Below are 17,427 nucleotides of genomic sequence, written 5' to 3' on the forward strand. Positions count from 1 at the left end.
CCACTTGCCAGCATCCTTATGAACGTCCAGAACTACCTCAGCCGACGTCCTTGTTGACAGGTAAGGGTTCAAGATTCTCATTTGAATAAAAAGGCAACCCGGCAGTCTTTCTGTTAGCATTGTCCTGGAATTCCACTTTGATGTATGGGTTGGTCATTATATGAGGCACAGCGGACCAGAGTAGAACCTCCTCCGATGGGAAATTTCCACTCCTGAGCCGGCAGGCCAAATACATTAAACTGAAACAGGAAGTGTCCTGCAAGGAGAAAAACTGCTCAAAACACTGATTGATGAGGTTTGTGACATGACACGAGGCCACCTTGTGACTTTCCAGGCAGCAGTGTAGTCAAGCAACAGTTTTCGTTTTATCTTGGTTGGAAAAGTGGTTCTATTTGTAGAGAGAAAAACCTCTCTAGTTACACAGAGGCAGAAAAAAAAGAAGCTGCAATGTGTTGTGCTGATTCTTCTCTTCACTTTGCGGAATCAGCAGGGAGAGACAGAAACACTTGAGCACCATGGCTACATTTTTTGATTGTCAACCTACATTAATAACAACTTCATACAAAATGCAGTTTCACCTAATAACATTGCATCCTGCGCCAGCCGCCACAACATTGCCGTGTCCTGCTTCGCATGTGATGCATTTGGAATTCCAGATGTAGCTCATGGAATTCTGGTCTCCAAATGTGACTTAATCCCCCCCCCCCCCCAACTCCTCCTTCATCCTGCAAACAGCCTCGTGACTTCACTCCTGACTCTTCAAAACACTTCAACAAAGCAGAGACAACCGGGCGCCTCCTTTTTCTTTTTTTTTAATTTTGGTGGGGCTTTAGGCGACTAAGAAAACATGATGTTTACTGCAAAGTTGCATTGCTGTCATAACATCACATATTAGCTCAGCCCCCTTACTGTCAGTCACACTTATGGTGACACGTAAGCCAAATAGGTCATTTTGAAGTGGGGTGACACCTTAACTTATTTGAACTTTTACTGGCTCATAAAAATCAGAGCCAGTGTAATACACACAAATACTGAGTGCATTTTCAACAGACACACGTGCTTTACAACAAACAAGACCAGGATTAAATGTTTACCAACTGAATTGCTTCATTAGAAAGAAAGTACTCCACATGTGATCCTATAAAATCAGGAGAAAACCCACACGCACATGCGCACACACACAACCATACAGCTGAGATATGTTTTCCTGCTGTGCAACGGCTCGATCATCTTTATTCCTGTTTCTACTTAGGATTTGGACGCATTCCCCTTTTTCCAACCCAATTCCCCTTCCCGATATTTTCCGATCGCCGCTAATAGAGGCTGGGGAGCAAGAAAGCTGGAGGTCCAGGAGGACAGTTGAAGACCTGAAGGAGGGCACAAAAGTCAATCAATTGGGTTTTACAACTTTAATCAACTTTAACACTCGAAAATAGGCAAGGCTAAAATTTCCCCTTACAAAATAAGTAGTGTTCCACATATCCTGATTCATCCATGACTGTACTTTCTGAATATTACAGGAGGAAAGTACAGTATATTGACACACTTCCTCTGCTTGTTTAATACATTAAAAACAAATAATAAACTTTTGGATTTCACAAATGCTCAGATTCAATTCAAGGGTACTTGATTACCCCTAATGATGGGCTAGAAATCCCCACGCTCTGTGTATGTGTGTGTGTGTGTATCATTTTACTTGTTGATTAGCAGTGTTGGCCGTATAGTGTTATTGGTTACAAAAATTGTGACTTTCGTGCCAGTATTATGAGTGGAATAATTTTTGGATGGTAACATGCAGGTTAAAGGAGCAGCTTGTTAAATGCCTAGTGAAACTCACACAACAAATATACTTTTGAAATGTCTTTATTTTGTAAGAAAGGTCCAAATGTAAAGAGCACAGACACAATCTCATCAAGAAAACTAAGGTCATTCTCATTATTATCATCATCACTAGTATCATCATTATTGCTGTGAGGTTTCTCTTCAACCTTGACAAGTCAAGTTAGCACCATATTGTGAAGGGTAGACAAATACAATGAAAAGAAGTGGAAGCCATGATTTCAGATTTTGGATTTATTTTCATTTGAAGATCAAATAAAAACAATTTTCAATAACAAATAATAACCCGCGTCCCCAGTTCACTATTCCCACATATAAAATTAAGGCCACTTTTAAAACTGTATGTCACTGTCCAGCAGGACTTTTTAATGACAATGTACAAAAAAAAAACACATTCATGACACAGACAACAACAATAATAGTATTGGTCATAATAATAATGACAACATCAGCATTTATATGAAAAAAGGGGAAACACAGTTTATTGCTCACGCTGATGTTTTCTTTCCCTTTTACGGTTCACACTTGGCTCTATTTTACTGGAGGGTTTAAAAAACACAATGATTTTGTGGTTTGTATGAGTTTCTGTGAGTGCAAAGAGAAACAACCGTGTGTGTGTGTGTGTGTGTGTTGTACAGTATATTGCTGGTGTGTGAGTGTGTATGGGGGGGCTAACACGCAAATTTGCTTACACGAGGAACATGCTCCGATGGTATGCCGTGAAGAGGCCACAAATGCTGACCAATGACATCAACTTGACAACAAGACATTGAAAAAAGGCTAAAACAAACAGCCGTGAGCTGGCGTCAGTCCCCACAAGGCCAGAGAAGCAAATGGAAGGCCCGAGTGGTTGAGTGACAGAGCAAAAAGAACCTTTCAGTGGTCTCAAAAGTGAAGTGCGCCGCCGTTCCTCACATTTAATCTAATTTTGTCGAACGCCACCTTCCATTTGTTTCTCTTTCGATCCCCGTCGTTCTTTCCTCCCTCTGTCGCTCCCTCCTCCCCTGTTCCAACTACACCTTGTCCAGTAAGGACCGTTGGCAGTAGAGGAGTCGGCGAGGAGTACCATAGCGACGGATAAACACTAAAGCTGCCAGCGTTGCGATCACACACACCAAGAGGAACAATGGAATAACCACAGCCGCTGCCCCCCCGCCACTTCCCGCCCTTCCCTCCTCGTCCACCTCGATAATGATCACTTCGGTATCCTCCACTTCCTCTTCCCGATCCACCTTTGTCTCCGTTTCTCTCTCTCGCTCTCTGTCCTTCTCTCTCTCCTTGTCTGTCTCCCTGTCTCGACTCCTGTCTTTATCGTCGTCATTGTGGTCCCTCTCTTTGTCCTTGTCATGGCCGCCTTTTCCTCCGTCCGTCTTGGGGTCTTCGTTGGGGCAGCCCATCCAATCGCGTAGAGCTGATTTAGGGTAGCCGGGCTCGACGCGCATCATCTGATTGTTGAACTTCCAGTACTTATTGGCCTTATAAAAGTAGGTGTATGCTGAGGAGGAGAAGAAAAGCATGTATGTGTTAAATCTTTTTTTTTTTTAATTTGTATTCAAGTTTCAAAATAAGCCATTTCGCATTGCTGATTGCTCTGATGTGGTTTTTGAACCACAGTTGATTGGTGTTCAAGAGCGACAAGTTTCGTTACATCTAAACCACGATCGGTATGGAACAATTCCCAAGGTTCTGGCCGCACATGTTAAGGTGAATTGCTCTGTGAAAGAGGAAAAACACCACTTACCTTGATCTTTGCTCATGAAGGCCGCCTTGATATTATCGGGCACCCCTTGCCACACATTGATGGGCCTTGGATAACCTTCGTCAACACTTCGCGATGCTTCATTAAAGCGGTAATACCTACAAAAATAAAAGAGAAAGGTTAGGAAGCCGTTAATTGTTGTTCCACTGATCTGAGCTGCTACTGGAAGGTGCTCAGGTCTTAATACCCAAATGGGATTTAGTTTCTACATTGAGACAAAAAGTTAAGACTGACTTGTCTCCCCTGAAGAAGAACGTCTGTCCAGTGGGAGTGTAATAAAGTGCGGCGTCTATCCGATCTTTCGGGAGGCCAGTCCCCATTTCCCTTAGCTTCCTGGGGTAACCAGAATCTAGAACAGATTCACTAAAGACCCAGTATCTGTCACCTAATTGGAGAGAGGAGAAACAAAACTTTAAGAAACCAATATATTTATTTGGTCAAATACTAAAAAGTCAAATTAACCTTTGAAGAATGCAAACGTGCCGTCCTCCCTTTCAAAAGCAGCGTTGATGAGAGTGGGCAGACCTCGCCAGAAGTGACCAATAGGCATTGGGTATCCATCCATCACATGGTTGTTACGCACTCGCCAGAACCATTTATCCTAAGAGGGGGGAAACAAAAACAAACAAATGTCCTAAATGTTGTTAAAACCTGCCCAAACAAGATTTACTGAATCTGCTTTACCTTAAACACAAACATTTCTCCTCTGAGAATGGCGATGGTGTCAAAGTGTCCATCGCAAATGTTTGGTCCAAAACGAGGTTTGTCTGGCGTATATCCGGGAGTTGTGTCTGTTGGTATTCGAGGTGTCACAAATGGGGGCTGAGGGCCTGATCCAGATCCTGAAATGAGACATTGTGCGGGGAAAAGTAGCAATAAGTAATAATTGCGTACTAGCTGTGGCATTCATGCGATACAATACACTAGACCAGACAGTAAAAAAAACAAGACATAAAAATTAGGACAAAATGTGAGGTGTGCTTCCCCTGAGAAGTTTTCTTAAAGGGACAGTGTGTAAGATTTAGACCTTTTATCATTAAAAAGGAATACAATAAGTGATTGTAAGTTCCAAAAACTTGCAAATGAATGTGTTCTTAATGACCAAGAGTATGTTTTAAAAATACTCACAGGTCTAGTTATCATGAAATTATATTACATGGGTGGTGGGACTTCTCCAGAGGCGGCCATGTTTGTTATAGCTACGGACAATGGTAAATGCAGTACCTGCAGCACCCCCTGCTGTCCGTAATGAAAAACAGCCTGAATCTTACACATTGTCCCTTTAAGGCAACGTCCAGATAGCAGTTTGTGAAAAATAAGATATTTTTAAATATACCTGCTGAGGAAAAGTACAGGAAATAATCTCACTGAGAAGTTTAAAAAACAGCGTCCAGCACCCACCGTAAAGTTGTTGTATGCCCCTGAGATCATCCTCAGGAAGTTGGAAGTTCTCAGTGTCCATCCATTGGTAAAAGGGAGCCATAATGGCTGAGGGGTCACTGGAATGCTCCAAACCGAGAGCGTGTCCCAACTCGTGCACCGCAACCAGGAATATATCATTGCCTGCGGGCACCGCAAAATTACGAAACGTGACTAAGTAGGAATAGGAAGAAAAGGAAGGCATACTGAATGTTGTTTTTCCACGACATCATTTATCACAGTGGATGAGCTCCAGACCATTTTTTTGCTCAATAGTTTTACGTCTTCCAAATGCCTCAAAGGTGAAGTGGACCACTTAAATGTCTTTACAATATGGTCTACGCAGCCTCCACGAGTCTAAAACCGGCAGTCTTATCTTTGTGTGTGTGGAAGATGAATTAGCTATCAAAATCCACCTGTTTTAATCTCAGAGGGCAGCCATTTTGCCACTTCCCATCAACTGAAAATCAGATCGTAACTAATCAAGGTTCAAATAACAACCTACCATGGCTCAACTTACAGAGGTCACATGGCAAATCTCAGAAAACAGGTTAGCCATGATTGGTTATTACTTAAGGGTTTACAAAGTGTGATGTCATTTTCACTTGAGGTAAAATGGCCGTCCACCTCAGATGGAAAAATACGGGTGGATTTTGCCTCATAAATCATATTCCTCAAACACAATATTTATCAGAATGAGTTCTGTCGCACAAATATACCCACTAGTAGTAGTGTATGAGTAAAATAATTGTAATATATTAATGGGAGGATGTAAAAACAATTGATTTCAAAACAACATCACAATGTAGTCGATAACCGTTTCAAATAGCAAAGGCAACAATTTAATACATGACATACTTTATGAAGGGATAATAAGTTGATCAAATAAATGCTCAAATTGACTTTGCATGTGAGAGGCCGTTTTTTGTGCCTTTGAGGTGACTAACATTCACACAAATACTTGACCTGTCTGTTAATCAAAAACAATGGAACATGTCCAAACATTTGCAGGTCATGTGAAGACTGACACAAGGCAATCCAGAAATAAACACTTCCCCATCTTTTAAGCGTGACTCTGGGAATTAACTCCCTCATACCAACGCAAGAGAGGACATGCCAGCACTTGTAGGATACAGCAGCAAAACAGCCAGAACATTTCCCAGGACTGTGCTCACTTGTTGTTAGCTTGTGAATGACACTAATGACAGAAACAACATCCTCAGTTTCTCAAAAGACTTTCCTTACCCAACAGATCCCGGTTTCCAATAGTCCAAGGCTCAGCTGCATCAAAGTGGGTGTCACCCCCAATGCCAACACCAGGGAAGTAAGCATGGGCCAGGAAGCCTCCTTCGCCATCAAAAGGGCTGCTGTCGCCGTGGAAACCCTCAGCGAAGAAGATCATGATATCCGCAAACTCCTCCACCTTGTCCCGTATGTAATGGTAGGGGATCTCCCGGAACTGCAGCGGGGTGACGCGCTCCCACACCTTAAAGGCCCGTCTGATGGCCTCGTGGGTCTCGTACTCGCCCACTTTTGGAGTGTAGTTCTGTATTCTGAGGATGGACAAATATTGTCTTTTAAAAGTTGGAAAATGACAAGAACAGGACTAGAAATTCTGTTTAAGGGCAAAGTTTCTCCGTGAACTGCGGAGAGTATTTTATAATTGTTTTTTTATTAAGACAATGACGTGTATAAAGGGGGATAAAAGCGCTTCAATGTTGCTGGAGCAAGCCTTGAAAAAAAATTAATGTTAATGTTAATAAAAAAATAAATGTTAGAAATGACTATATATATAAGAGCGCTGACAAATGATTATTTGTTAGCTATATAATTGCAAACCTTTCCATAATTAATCACAGTTAATCGCATTTTTCAACAGCTATTTTCTATGAAGTTTAGAAAATATTTACTGAGTAAAATCACATAAAAATGAATAAATAAACGACTGTATATTAAGTTTCAATGACTGTAATAGGTTTCTTTGATCCTTCAATACAGTTCTATGTGTATAAATCCATCTGTTGAACAAAAGTAACAAATGTGACTAATTTAAGCCATAGGTCAGGTGGCATAAGCTGCAGCACCAAATGATTTTGGACAGGCTTAAAAAAAGATATATGGATGGATGTTCATGAATCACTTACGAAAATGTGATTTGGTTCTTAGTCCACTTCAAGCCCTGGATGGCATAACGCTTCCTCCTCAGGTTGGTTTTCAACTCAGCGCCGAACTTGTCCGGCACACCACAGCGAGGTCGCTGCATCGCCCTGCCGGACGATACATTTGATCACAAGAGTTCTCTCATCGCGTCGTTAACCTATAACGGAACTGTGTTTTTTTTCCGAAGGCTACTCACTCAATGGTGTTGGTGTCAAAAGAACCGGTGACCGTGAGGCCATAGAACCTTTGCATGGCGGCGATGGCTGAGGAGACGGAGTGTGGCGAACGCTGGGTGTGTGTCCGCATGTCACCTGGGGGAAGGTAACCATATTGTTGCAGCCAAGACTGCCAAAAAAAAAGAGACATGTTAGCTTACTCTAAAATAAAAAACAAAATAGAAATTGCTCAACTCCAAACAGACAGACAGAATTCCTCAACAACGCTGACACAACACATCTTGAATTTTTTGGACCTTGATGAGGATAATAGAACAGAATGTGTTTGGATAGTCCAAATCACGCGAATTTGATGTTGAGGCATTAAGTGCAGCTGTTGTAATTCCACTTTGTTGCACAAAATGAGCTGTTTTGGCGTACTGCTGCCAACAAGTGTAGCATCATCCGAAGCCTCTCTGGATTTCTTCGTTGAGTAACTATCTCCAAAAGCCATTCGACCATCAACAGTCGGCCAGCGTAGGGCTATAACTTACTGAAAGTAAAACCCAGTCCAAAGCACTGCTCCAACAGCAAACGCAGCTCAAGTTTCGACAAAACCCCAGCAAGCCCGGAACCGCTCGAGGAAATTCCCTCTTTAGAATAAAACAATAACGTGACTTTTTCACTGCAGTTTCGTGCTAGTTACTCCTCTGATTTGGGGGTAGTGCTGCAATGCTCATCAAGTTCTTCAGAATTCTCAGGCTGAACTTGACCTTACTTTCCCCTGGAAAAACCATTTCACCGCGGCGCTGGCTCAACACTTGGACAGACGCCAGCGGCTTTGCTCGGCACATCTCCCACACAGCTTCTTTCCCTCTGTGACCGAAAGTCGAAAAAAATAACACTGAGGGTATTGTGAATGCAAAACTTAACCCACTTTGGTATTCTGTTGTAGTCACACCGAATGACCTTTTCTATGTGTATGGATGAAATGTCAAATCTTTTAAGATTGCAGCAAAATTATGCTCCCCGCAACATTTGATCATTGCTGATGTTTAACAACACCAATAATTTCAAAATTTTTGCAATATTCATACGCAGCATGCTGATATGATTCTAATACTTGATTTACCTTAAAGGGTACTTGTGGCACTCAGAAGGGAAACTATACATGGTTTATCAAAAGAACATTGCATCCAAATGTGTTATTTATCTCGCGGGTTGTATTAAAGCAACCTAAAAGCAGCTTGTTCAAATTAATTTTAGAGACAACATGCGCATAGGCATACTTGAGGGGGTTCCCATTCTATGAGCATAATTTTCTTGGCGAGATTGTGGCCAATCTGAGTCTGTCTCAATATTTTCCAAAGTCAATAGAGATGGGATTCAATGACCTTTTTTTCAGTAGTGACTCTGGAAAACTATGAGACTGACTGACTCTGATCGAGCACAATGAGAGAAGAAAACTGACATGCATTGAACGCAAGCCAAAAAAAGGTAGGATTGGCTGTCAATGCTTCCACCATCATTATGTGTCAAATTAATTTGGCCAATGCTCTTGACAGGTGCCGTCTTGAAGCCCAACATGCGCAATGCATGCTTGCAAAATTACAAACTGAAACATTTATCAGTGCAAGTTTCTTTCCTGCATAAATTAATGACAATTTCATCACAAAAAGACTGTGCAAATGGAGTCTTAGGCAATTTTGACACTTGTGTACTAAATTTCCGATTATTTACTACCAACTTAGCTGTTTGGTTTGACAACAGCTTGCAATGTTGCCTGCATTTGATTGGCATGGTGAAGAATTTTCTCCTAAATTTATCCTGTATGTCATTATACTAAGGAATTGCCATGTTGACAATAATGGTCTTGTTCTGTGTGAACACTTGACATAAAAAAATAATTAAAAAAAATCCAAAAAAATACGTCTTAGCAACACTAACTCTTACTATAGCCCTTATCTATTGATTGATGGGAGAAAAAAAAATCTATGACAAAAATAAGATGTCAGTGTCACATGACTGATGTCCATGTGACAATTTTCCGCTGAATCTTTGTTTAGTTATTTATCATTAAACTCACAAAAAGCAACTGAATTAAACACCAATGACACAGAGTGAAAAGCTGCACGATAAAAATCAGTTTACTGCTTTCAGCCAATCAGCATCTGCAGCCAGAAGCAGCAAGCTCTTTAGTTGGTCTGACTAAGATCTCTACCCCTTCCGGATCAAATGGATAAACATTTTGAAGCAGAAAATACAATGTTTGAGGGGCCTTCCTACTCCCAATTTGGATGGAGGGACGGATGGGAAATATCGAAAAGTAGCAGATCTTTATTCAGAACAACTTCGTTTGAGTTTTTGTCCTATTAATTGCGCTCGTCCATCTATTTCACCCGTCTTCATTCGCGTCGCGGCAAGACCGGAGTGAGATCTGAATCCCAGACCTCAGAAATGAGAGGGACACATGCTAGCAATGAGGCCACCACAGCAAAGCGAGAGAGGGAGTGTTCCAGGGTGAGACGCGGACCTCGGGCAAACCTCAGCAGATGGCTCCAGTGGTGCTCCAACGTCAGTCGGTAATTAAACAGGGAATTCTGCATTCAGCGATGCATCCAAACCTCAAAGTGTCTGTCTTTGCCTCATCACTCCACCCCTTCGCCTCTCTGCCCTCTCCTGGAAAACCCGGAGACTTCAGACCACACCCAGAGCCTATCAATCATTCCTCCAAAGCCCATCTGCTGCTGATACTTAGTAAATAGAATGACAGGATGACATGCTTCACTTGTGCACAGGGCTGTGCTGACATCTTTAAATATATGCTCAGCCCTTGTAGGTTTACAGTCCTCTAGTATGAGAGAGAACAGATTCTGATCCAACTTGACTATGTTTGGCATGAAGAAGGTTTAATTTCTCACTTTTGGTCTGTGTCAGGGAGACATGGAGGTTTGAGTGTTTACACTACTTTACCTTTGAAAGAGCCCTTTCTGGTTGTGACTCAGACATTGGGCAGCAGTGGACACTCATAAAGACTCACTGTCTCTTAGAAACGCATTGCGCTCACACGCAAAAAAAGATGGTGAAACATGGCAGATTATAGCAATGGAACCCAATTAGGAATGGTGGAAAATAAACCGATTGTTGAATAATCGAGTTAAGACTTCTGCAAATCATGTGAAATGAATTTGTGATGAATAGTATTTCACCTTCATCTGCCAGCCCTTTGTTAACCAGGACAGTCACAATTTTTAGCGATTTATCCCGAGTCCCGACGTAGGTCGCGTTCCGACGTCTAGTTTGTTTTTTTTTCCCCCAGAAACCAATCAGGCTTGAACTCAATGAAAAGAAATGTAAACTCTTTACTTTCACATTGACATTTGGGGCATACCAACACTAGAACTACTTCCTGTTTCAGTGTCAAGGAACCATGGGAAATGTTGTCAGACTGTAGCAAGTTTAACGATTCTGGTGGTAAGTTTCCAATGTAGGACTGTGAGGTATGTTATGCCAATGGATTTTTTGTTTTATGAACAAGGTTTTACAGAAAAAAAGTGCTTTCATTCTAAGATCAATAGCTGCGTAGAGAAGTAAAACAAAGCAAGTTCTGTTCTGGAAAAATTTAGTGTCCCTGTTTCAAATTTTGATTATCTTGTTACTAATGTGAAGTGTGAAGCTAAATTACTTTGGTTAGCTTGACAGTTTAGCTCACCAACTCCTGGTCAATTATAAGCAAATTTTCATGTCAGTAATGTGTTTATACAGAAGACAAGTATTATTATTAAGAAAAGTTCAAGAAACTTTGAAACTACAAGTATATCATTGAAAAAGTGATTTAGGCATGAAAATGTCTAAAGATAATATACTTTGATTTAGTATGTTGTAAAAACCCATGAAATGGCTACGCAGAAACGAAAATGTATGCTATATAGTGAGGATCTCTGTGTTTGAATAGTAAATATAATTGAGAAAAAAAAAGGTTATGTAGCGGGACCATGCTAGGTGCACCACAAAAAAATTGGATTTCGAGTATGAATCAAAAGTTGTGGTGTTTAACCACACAGGTTCCAATGTAGCCGGGCCATGCTAGGTGCACCACAAAAAAATTGGATTCCAAGTATGAATCAAAAGTTGTGGTGTTTAACCACACAGGTTCCAATGCACAAGGAAAAGGTTGTTTCAGGTCCAGTTTGACTGATATTTGAGACTTTGTCACAAGCATGTTTTTTTTTTTTTTGTTCAACTCATTCAAAAGACTGCTGTTGTGTGACACTGAGAGCCTGTATAAGCTTTAAGACGCCTAACATTTTTCCATCCATCCTTATAAGGGCCTCTGCAAGTGACATGACAAAGTCTTATTCACATTTAAACGATGCTATTTTTACAGCGCTAATAAGCTGAGTAATTTAAGAGGTGGCAGGAAGTGGAAATGGTCAGAATTTACGCAAATAATGACTGCCAACACTAAAAGGGCTTTTGAAGTCAAATATGTGAAACTTCCGCATGGAAACGTTTTTTACACGTCGTTTTGACAGCTTTATTTTATTTTATATTTGCAGCTCAACCATGCCATTTGAAATGTAGTTGCAAACACCCACATGTAAGACTTAATGGCAATGGTCAAGAGTGAAATGGGAGCATGTCCATTTTGCATAGGAAGGGAGTTAGGATAAGGGATAGTGTGTCAGTACAGAAAGAGAGCCAGTTGTTCCATCCACGCCGAGCCAATGGAAAAAAAAATGGTGATCACCAGTGATGGTAGTCATTCAGAGGTACTGTATGATCCTCACACTACTAACCAAATGGATTACACAGCATTATTACTCCCATCAGTTGTCACATTTTGTTAGAAGTGGCTTGCAAGCGACTGTGATGTGCATTCACAGGTTTTGGCTCGTAATTCCTCAAATGATGTGAACAAACCGTTTTCTGGCCAAGGACAATAAGGTCACACAAAAAGGGTGAACGTCACTGCAAATGTCATTTTCGTGGCAACGATTCCTCTTGTTGAGGTTACCACTTTGGGTATTACCTCATTTCCTGTAACAACATCAATCACTCCTAAGGGATACTACTCTCGGGCCACCCACTCTTTATGATCAGGGTGTGTCTTTGTCTATAACAAAACATAAGAGGGGAGAGGGGGGGGGGGGGGGGGGGGGGGGGGGGGGAACATCCGTCCTACTTTCCTGTCTTTCTTCTTTGTCAGTGCAAAAATATAAACTGCATGAGCCACACATATAATGTTTATATACATCTGAGCAGGTATATATACTTAAATGTAAAGTTACAGTAGTGTTTAAAAAAGAGCAAATAAAGGTTTATGATGTTTGACCATAGAACAGATTATTTCTGGTTCCGTCAGTTCCCATTTAGCTGCCGCACAGTTCCTAGGTTCTGGTTGTTTTTTCCTGTGGGAAAATCACCTGGGGCAAGCGCCAACTCACCCCTCGCTCTAATGAAGAAAAAGAATCAAGAAATTAATTGATGGATGGATGGGAGCAAGTAAGAAAGGAAAGACTGGTTCCTAAGGGGAAAGCAGTTAAAAAATCATGTGAACAAGCAAACTGGCTTTGATTGCAAAGATGTTTAAAAGAAATTTGACTTTGACTTGTCATTCCGCTTGAAACAACACAAATGACTTCAAATCTCACTTTCACAAATAATATAACATGAGTTCCCAAAGTGTTAATATGTTTGTATTTAACAGGGGCATCTTAATACTTGCAAAAATATTCTACAAGAAAAAAATGAATAGGTTGAAATAGGTGTTATCTTTAACAGAGGATTATACACACGGATATTTTGCCTTCCGTCGATTCCTATTCGTCATGATTATGATTCCTTTTCTGTCTTTCTTCAAAAATGGCATCATTCACATGGCCATAATGCCTTCTTTTGTGGTCTGCAACAGCCCCCTCACTGTCCTAGCTGGATATTCCCCCATTTCAGATCAACAGTATCTAACTTCCATTAAATGACCTCATATGGCAGCCATTCCATTAAATATTTTTGAAGTGTATCGGAACAGATCTCTAATTGTATCAGTGCATATGTCATACAAGCTTGTTAGCACACCAAGGTGTTTTATTGGTTGAGCAAAAACCAAATGCCCACATCCTCTTCAAGTCAAAGTCAAGGAAATGACTTCAGCGTCTGTATCCGGTGACCATCAGTGTTTATTACGCTGACACAGACCGGCTGACCACTCGCAAAGTTAACATATAAACATCCTCATTATCATCCTCATCCTTAGTGAATATTCCGTATTTAATTACAAGGAGAATACGCAGGAGAATTCTGTATTCAATTATAGAGGCCATATAAAAGAGCCAATTAACCATTTACTGTAAAATGATTATCCGTTACTAAAAAAATTGCAAAAATAGGTTCAAGAGAAAATGTGCATGACATGAGCATCCGTAGAAAATAAAATTTTAATTCCATTGATTTCATTTCCTACAGTTAATGTCTACATAACTAAACAGTCAGATGTCACTTCATATTGTACTATGTTATTTGAATGCACATACACTTATTGCATGAGTTGTGCAGTTGTTACATTTTACAAGCTAATCTCAGCCATTTGCACCTAAGCCTAAACAGCAAAAAACGTTTACTGTATCTAAGAAAGATTATTTTTTTCCAAAAATTGAATGTTAATCTGACACTGTGGTCACTTTGAGCCTTAGATTCAGTATTGCAAACAAATGTTTGTTGCCTTTATAATGTTGGTTTATTATGGGTTGCTTGTTGGCAGGATTATACAAAAACCTATAGAACATATTTCCACCAAATAATGTAAAGGAATAAAATAAAGCGAATAAAGACTACTTGTCATGTATCCAGGATGAAAGACCAACGTCACCAATGTATTTAAAATTGAAATCTAACACTCAGATTTATAGCAAAATGAATTAAATAGTGAGGCACTATGCTCATTAAAGTGTAATGTTTTGTTGGAGGTGTTTTACTTTTTCTATGGTTTACTATTAACAGTGGTTAACTTTTTTTTCTTGGTCAACGTGCTACATTTTGATGCAAATACAGAAAAAGTATGGAGAATCATTTTTGCTATTTCACTGTCAAAAGAAGGTTTTTTTTCTTTACTAAGTTATTTACTTAGCCTTTTTCATGTTGACTTGGAGTTTATTAAATTTTAATTCAAAAGATATCTTCCAATATGTTAGGTTTGCACAATGTATTAGGTCCATAATATTGTTATACGGAAACTAGAACTACCTGCTATCGTATCTAAAAAAAAATCACAGGAAATGTTGCCCTACTCACCTAAGGCTGCCATCATCAGACTGAACGCAAGATGAGCGTTTCTGGCGGCGTGTTTCCAATGTTACAACGTGAGACTGGCGTGAGCTAAACAACACAGCCAGCTTGCAATAGTCGCAAAAAAAAAAAATAATGCTGACTGTATTGACTTGTCTACAGCTGTTGAGCTGTCAACCGAGAAAGGATTTCGCATTAACCAATGTAATAAAACAACCGGTGGTTACCATATTGACTAGTGATGTTTACTATTACATATTAATGAACTATTTAACATGCAAAACTTCACAAAGATAATATGACTTATCATCTTGGGTGCATTATATATGAAAATATTTGGAAATAGACCCATTCATGGCTCTTGCGTATCATAATATAGTGCGCTGAATTGCAAGAAAAATGTGGCAAGGACTCTATGACTTGATATCTTCCATTGGTAACCATTCATCCATGCCAGAGGTTTTAACAGAAAAGTACAGACTGCTATCATCTGGCTAGAATTTTGTTAGTGTCTTGTTGGGCCTTCATTGCAGATATTGCAAACATATGCAAACTCTTAAATGTGAAATAGTCTCAGGTTTCAAACCTGGATTTCAAATTTGGTGGTGAGCCAGGTCCTGTGCTTACATTTGAATCATAAATTGTTCCCTTCGTTTGGCACTTGAATGTAGGTCAGCACGGCTAATGTAACATTCTTCCACTAGGACAGCTGGAATAATAATGAAGAAGTTTGACACTACTGTTTGATCAAACCAATCATGTGAACCACTGATTAGCGATTGTAATTCATTTAAAAAGACAGGGGAAAAAAAAGCAGAAAGACTGCTGCTTTTTATCAGTGGTCAGTGTTTTTCCACAGCTGACTCTTTCTTCGAGAGATTGAAGAACGTCTCCTAGTCTGCTGAGCCTTAATTTAAGACAGATGTCAACAATTACATTTCCCCATCCCCCTAAATATTAACGCACCCACAGCTCTTCGAAACCCCCTCCCATGCCCACAAAAATTGCCTCTGACTCTGCCCCGACCACAAAACAAACTCAGATTTCTCCCTATTCGCCTTCGCATGCTTCCTTGCTTTTGCATTCTCAGCACTCTTCGTCGTTTTCATGAGCGCTATCATCATTATGGGCTGCTTCCGCTAACCCCGGTCAAAGCCCTTCCCGGCTTGCAAAGTGCCAACAAGTGACTTTTGTTGACATTATTCTCCTTGATTCATGTTGTATTAACATTGATTACAAAAAGCAAGAGTATAAAACTCTCATACGTTAAAACTGTCTCAAAACACACTTTGTCTTCATTAATCTTTTCATTCTGATCGGGGTGACTGTGCTTGTGAAAGGGTCAAGCAGTATTTTATTTATTTATTCATGTACATATATATATATATATATATATATATATATATATATATATATATATATATATATATATATATATATATATATATATATATATATATATATATATATATATATATATATATATATAGATATTTTTTTTTTTTAACAAAAAATCTGTACTGCTCAAATGACACAGGAACACTTATTTTGGTTTGATTAAGCTATTTTTTTCTCAATATCTAGTGGCTTCTAAAATAATACATTTCTTCACAGCGTTATTAAAGGAAACCAATCTTTTGACGGTGTAATGATGTCACGGCATCATGTGACAATGACAGCCGTTGAAAAGCGTACTATCGCAATCCGGTCAACTCATTCTCTGGGGGATTGTGCAACAACTAAAATGGATGCTTATAAAGGAAAACGTGCCTTGAAGGTTTTCACACAACTTCAGCTACCCAGTATCATATATGACATAACACAAAACCTCATCTTACCTTATTCGTATGCCGTTCGGGGAACAATGTATTAACTGCAAAAACATATTTTTGCAACCAAAAGAAGCGCTCGCCTCAATAATGCGCAGAGACAGCAGTCATTTGATTTCAGCATCCATAATCATTATGTTTAGAGTTTGTGTTGATTTAATTATCTTTTTACACTTGTATGACAGGTAAAAAAAAAAAAAAAAAAGATTGTGTCTTTGTTATCCAAACAACTCAAAGTGGATCACTTATCACTGATCGTGGAACTGTTTTGAGAAAAACAAGAATGACCTGCTGCATTAATTGAATTCCCCCCAAATGTGACCATTTGTTTGTTACGTCCTATCATTTTGAAGTTACTTCACATTGTCCAGTTGCGCATCCATTTTTATGAACTTTCTCACCTCAGTCCGAACTCACCTCAGGATTGATTTTTTTGTTGGCCCCCGCCTGCGTGCTCGCGTCCATCAGCACTGCCAGCAGCAGCAATCGGAGCAGCAGTTTCAGCCTCCGCGGTGCCATCTCGTTTCTCTCTAGTCAAACTATTTAGAAAAAGGGCGTTTTTGTGTTCGAATTTGACGCAGCCGTCGCGTTGTCAAAACATTCTTCAAAAGAAACTCAATCACAAACTAAAGCTTGAAGGTTCCTTACGGCTACCAGCGCCTGCAAAATCTCCAATTACTTGAAGTTAGTTTGCAACCACACGCATTCTTTCCGTGTTTTAGTTCAAAGCTTACGAAGACAAGAGGAGGGAAAAGTCCGTTATTTTGTCGGGAAATGCTTCACTTGTGTCTCCTCCTTTAAGCCGCATCCCCTTTTCCTGTCTTCCCCATGTAGACGTGGTGGTAGTTTGAAACGCCTCCCACAGCCCGTGTAGAAAATGCCCGCCCCAAAGGTGTCGTGAAATATTTGCAGAAAATGGCCCAAAAATTAATGATTGTCATTGTTTTGTAGTGGAGGCAATTACTAAAACAACGCAATCGAA

The 17,427-nt window shown here is 39.9% G+C and overlaps 1 protein-coding gene across 1 annotated transcript; it reads right to left on the reverse strand.

Annotated features, from left to right (window-relative positions):
• Positions 1 to 1,847: 1,847 nt before the first annotated feature.
• mmp14b (matrix metallopeptidase 14b (membrane-inserted)) lies at positions 1,848 to 17,253 on the reverse strand. The gene is made up of 10 exons (XM_088429650.1): positions 16,863 to 17,253; positions 7,374 to 7,522; positions 7,162 to 7,284; positions 6,263 to 6,570; positions 5,000 to 5,161; positions 4,283 to 4,440; positions 4,061 to 4,199; positions 3,833 to 3,983; positions 3,581 to 3,696; positions 1,848 to 3,334 (listed from the first exon to the last, which is right to left on the reverse strand). Exons 1-10 carry the CDS (start codon positions 16,962 to 16,964, stop codon positions 2,853 to 2,855), a joined length of 1,890 nt encoding a protein of 629 aa, XP_088285776.1. The 5' UTR covers positions 16,965 to 17,253; the 3' UTR covers positions 1,848 to 2,852.
• Positions 17,254 to 17,427: the final 174 nt, after the last annotated feature.

This window comes from Hippichthys cyanospilos, chromosome 12 (assembly GCF_059441005.1).
Source record: "Hippichthys cyanospilos isolate Australia breed blue-spotted pipefish chromosome 12, RoL_Hcya_1.0, whole genome shotgun sequence".
NCBI classification, from domain to species: Eukaryota; Metazoa; Chordata; class Actinopteri; order Syngnathiformes; family Syngnathidae; genus Hippichthys; species Hippichthys cyanospilos.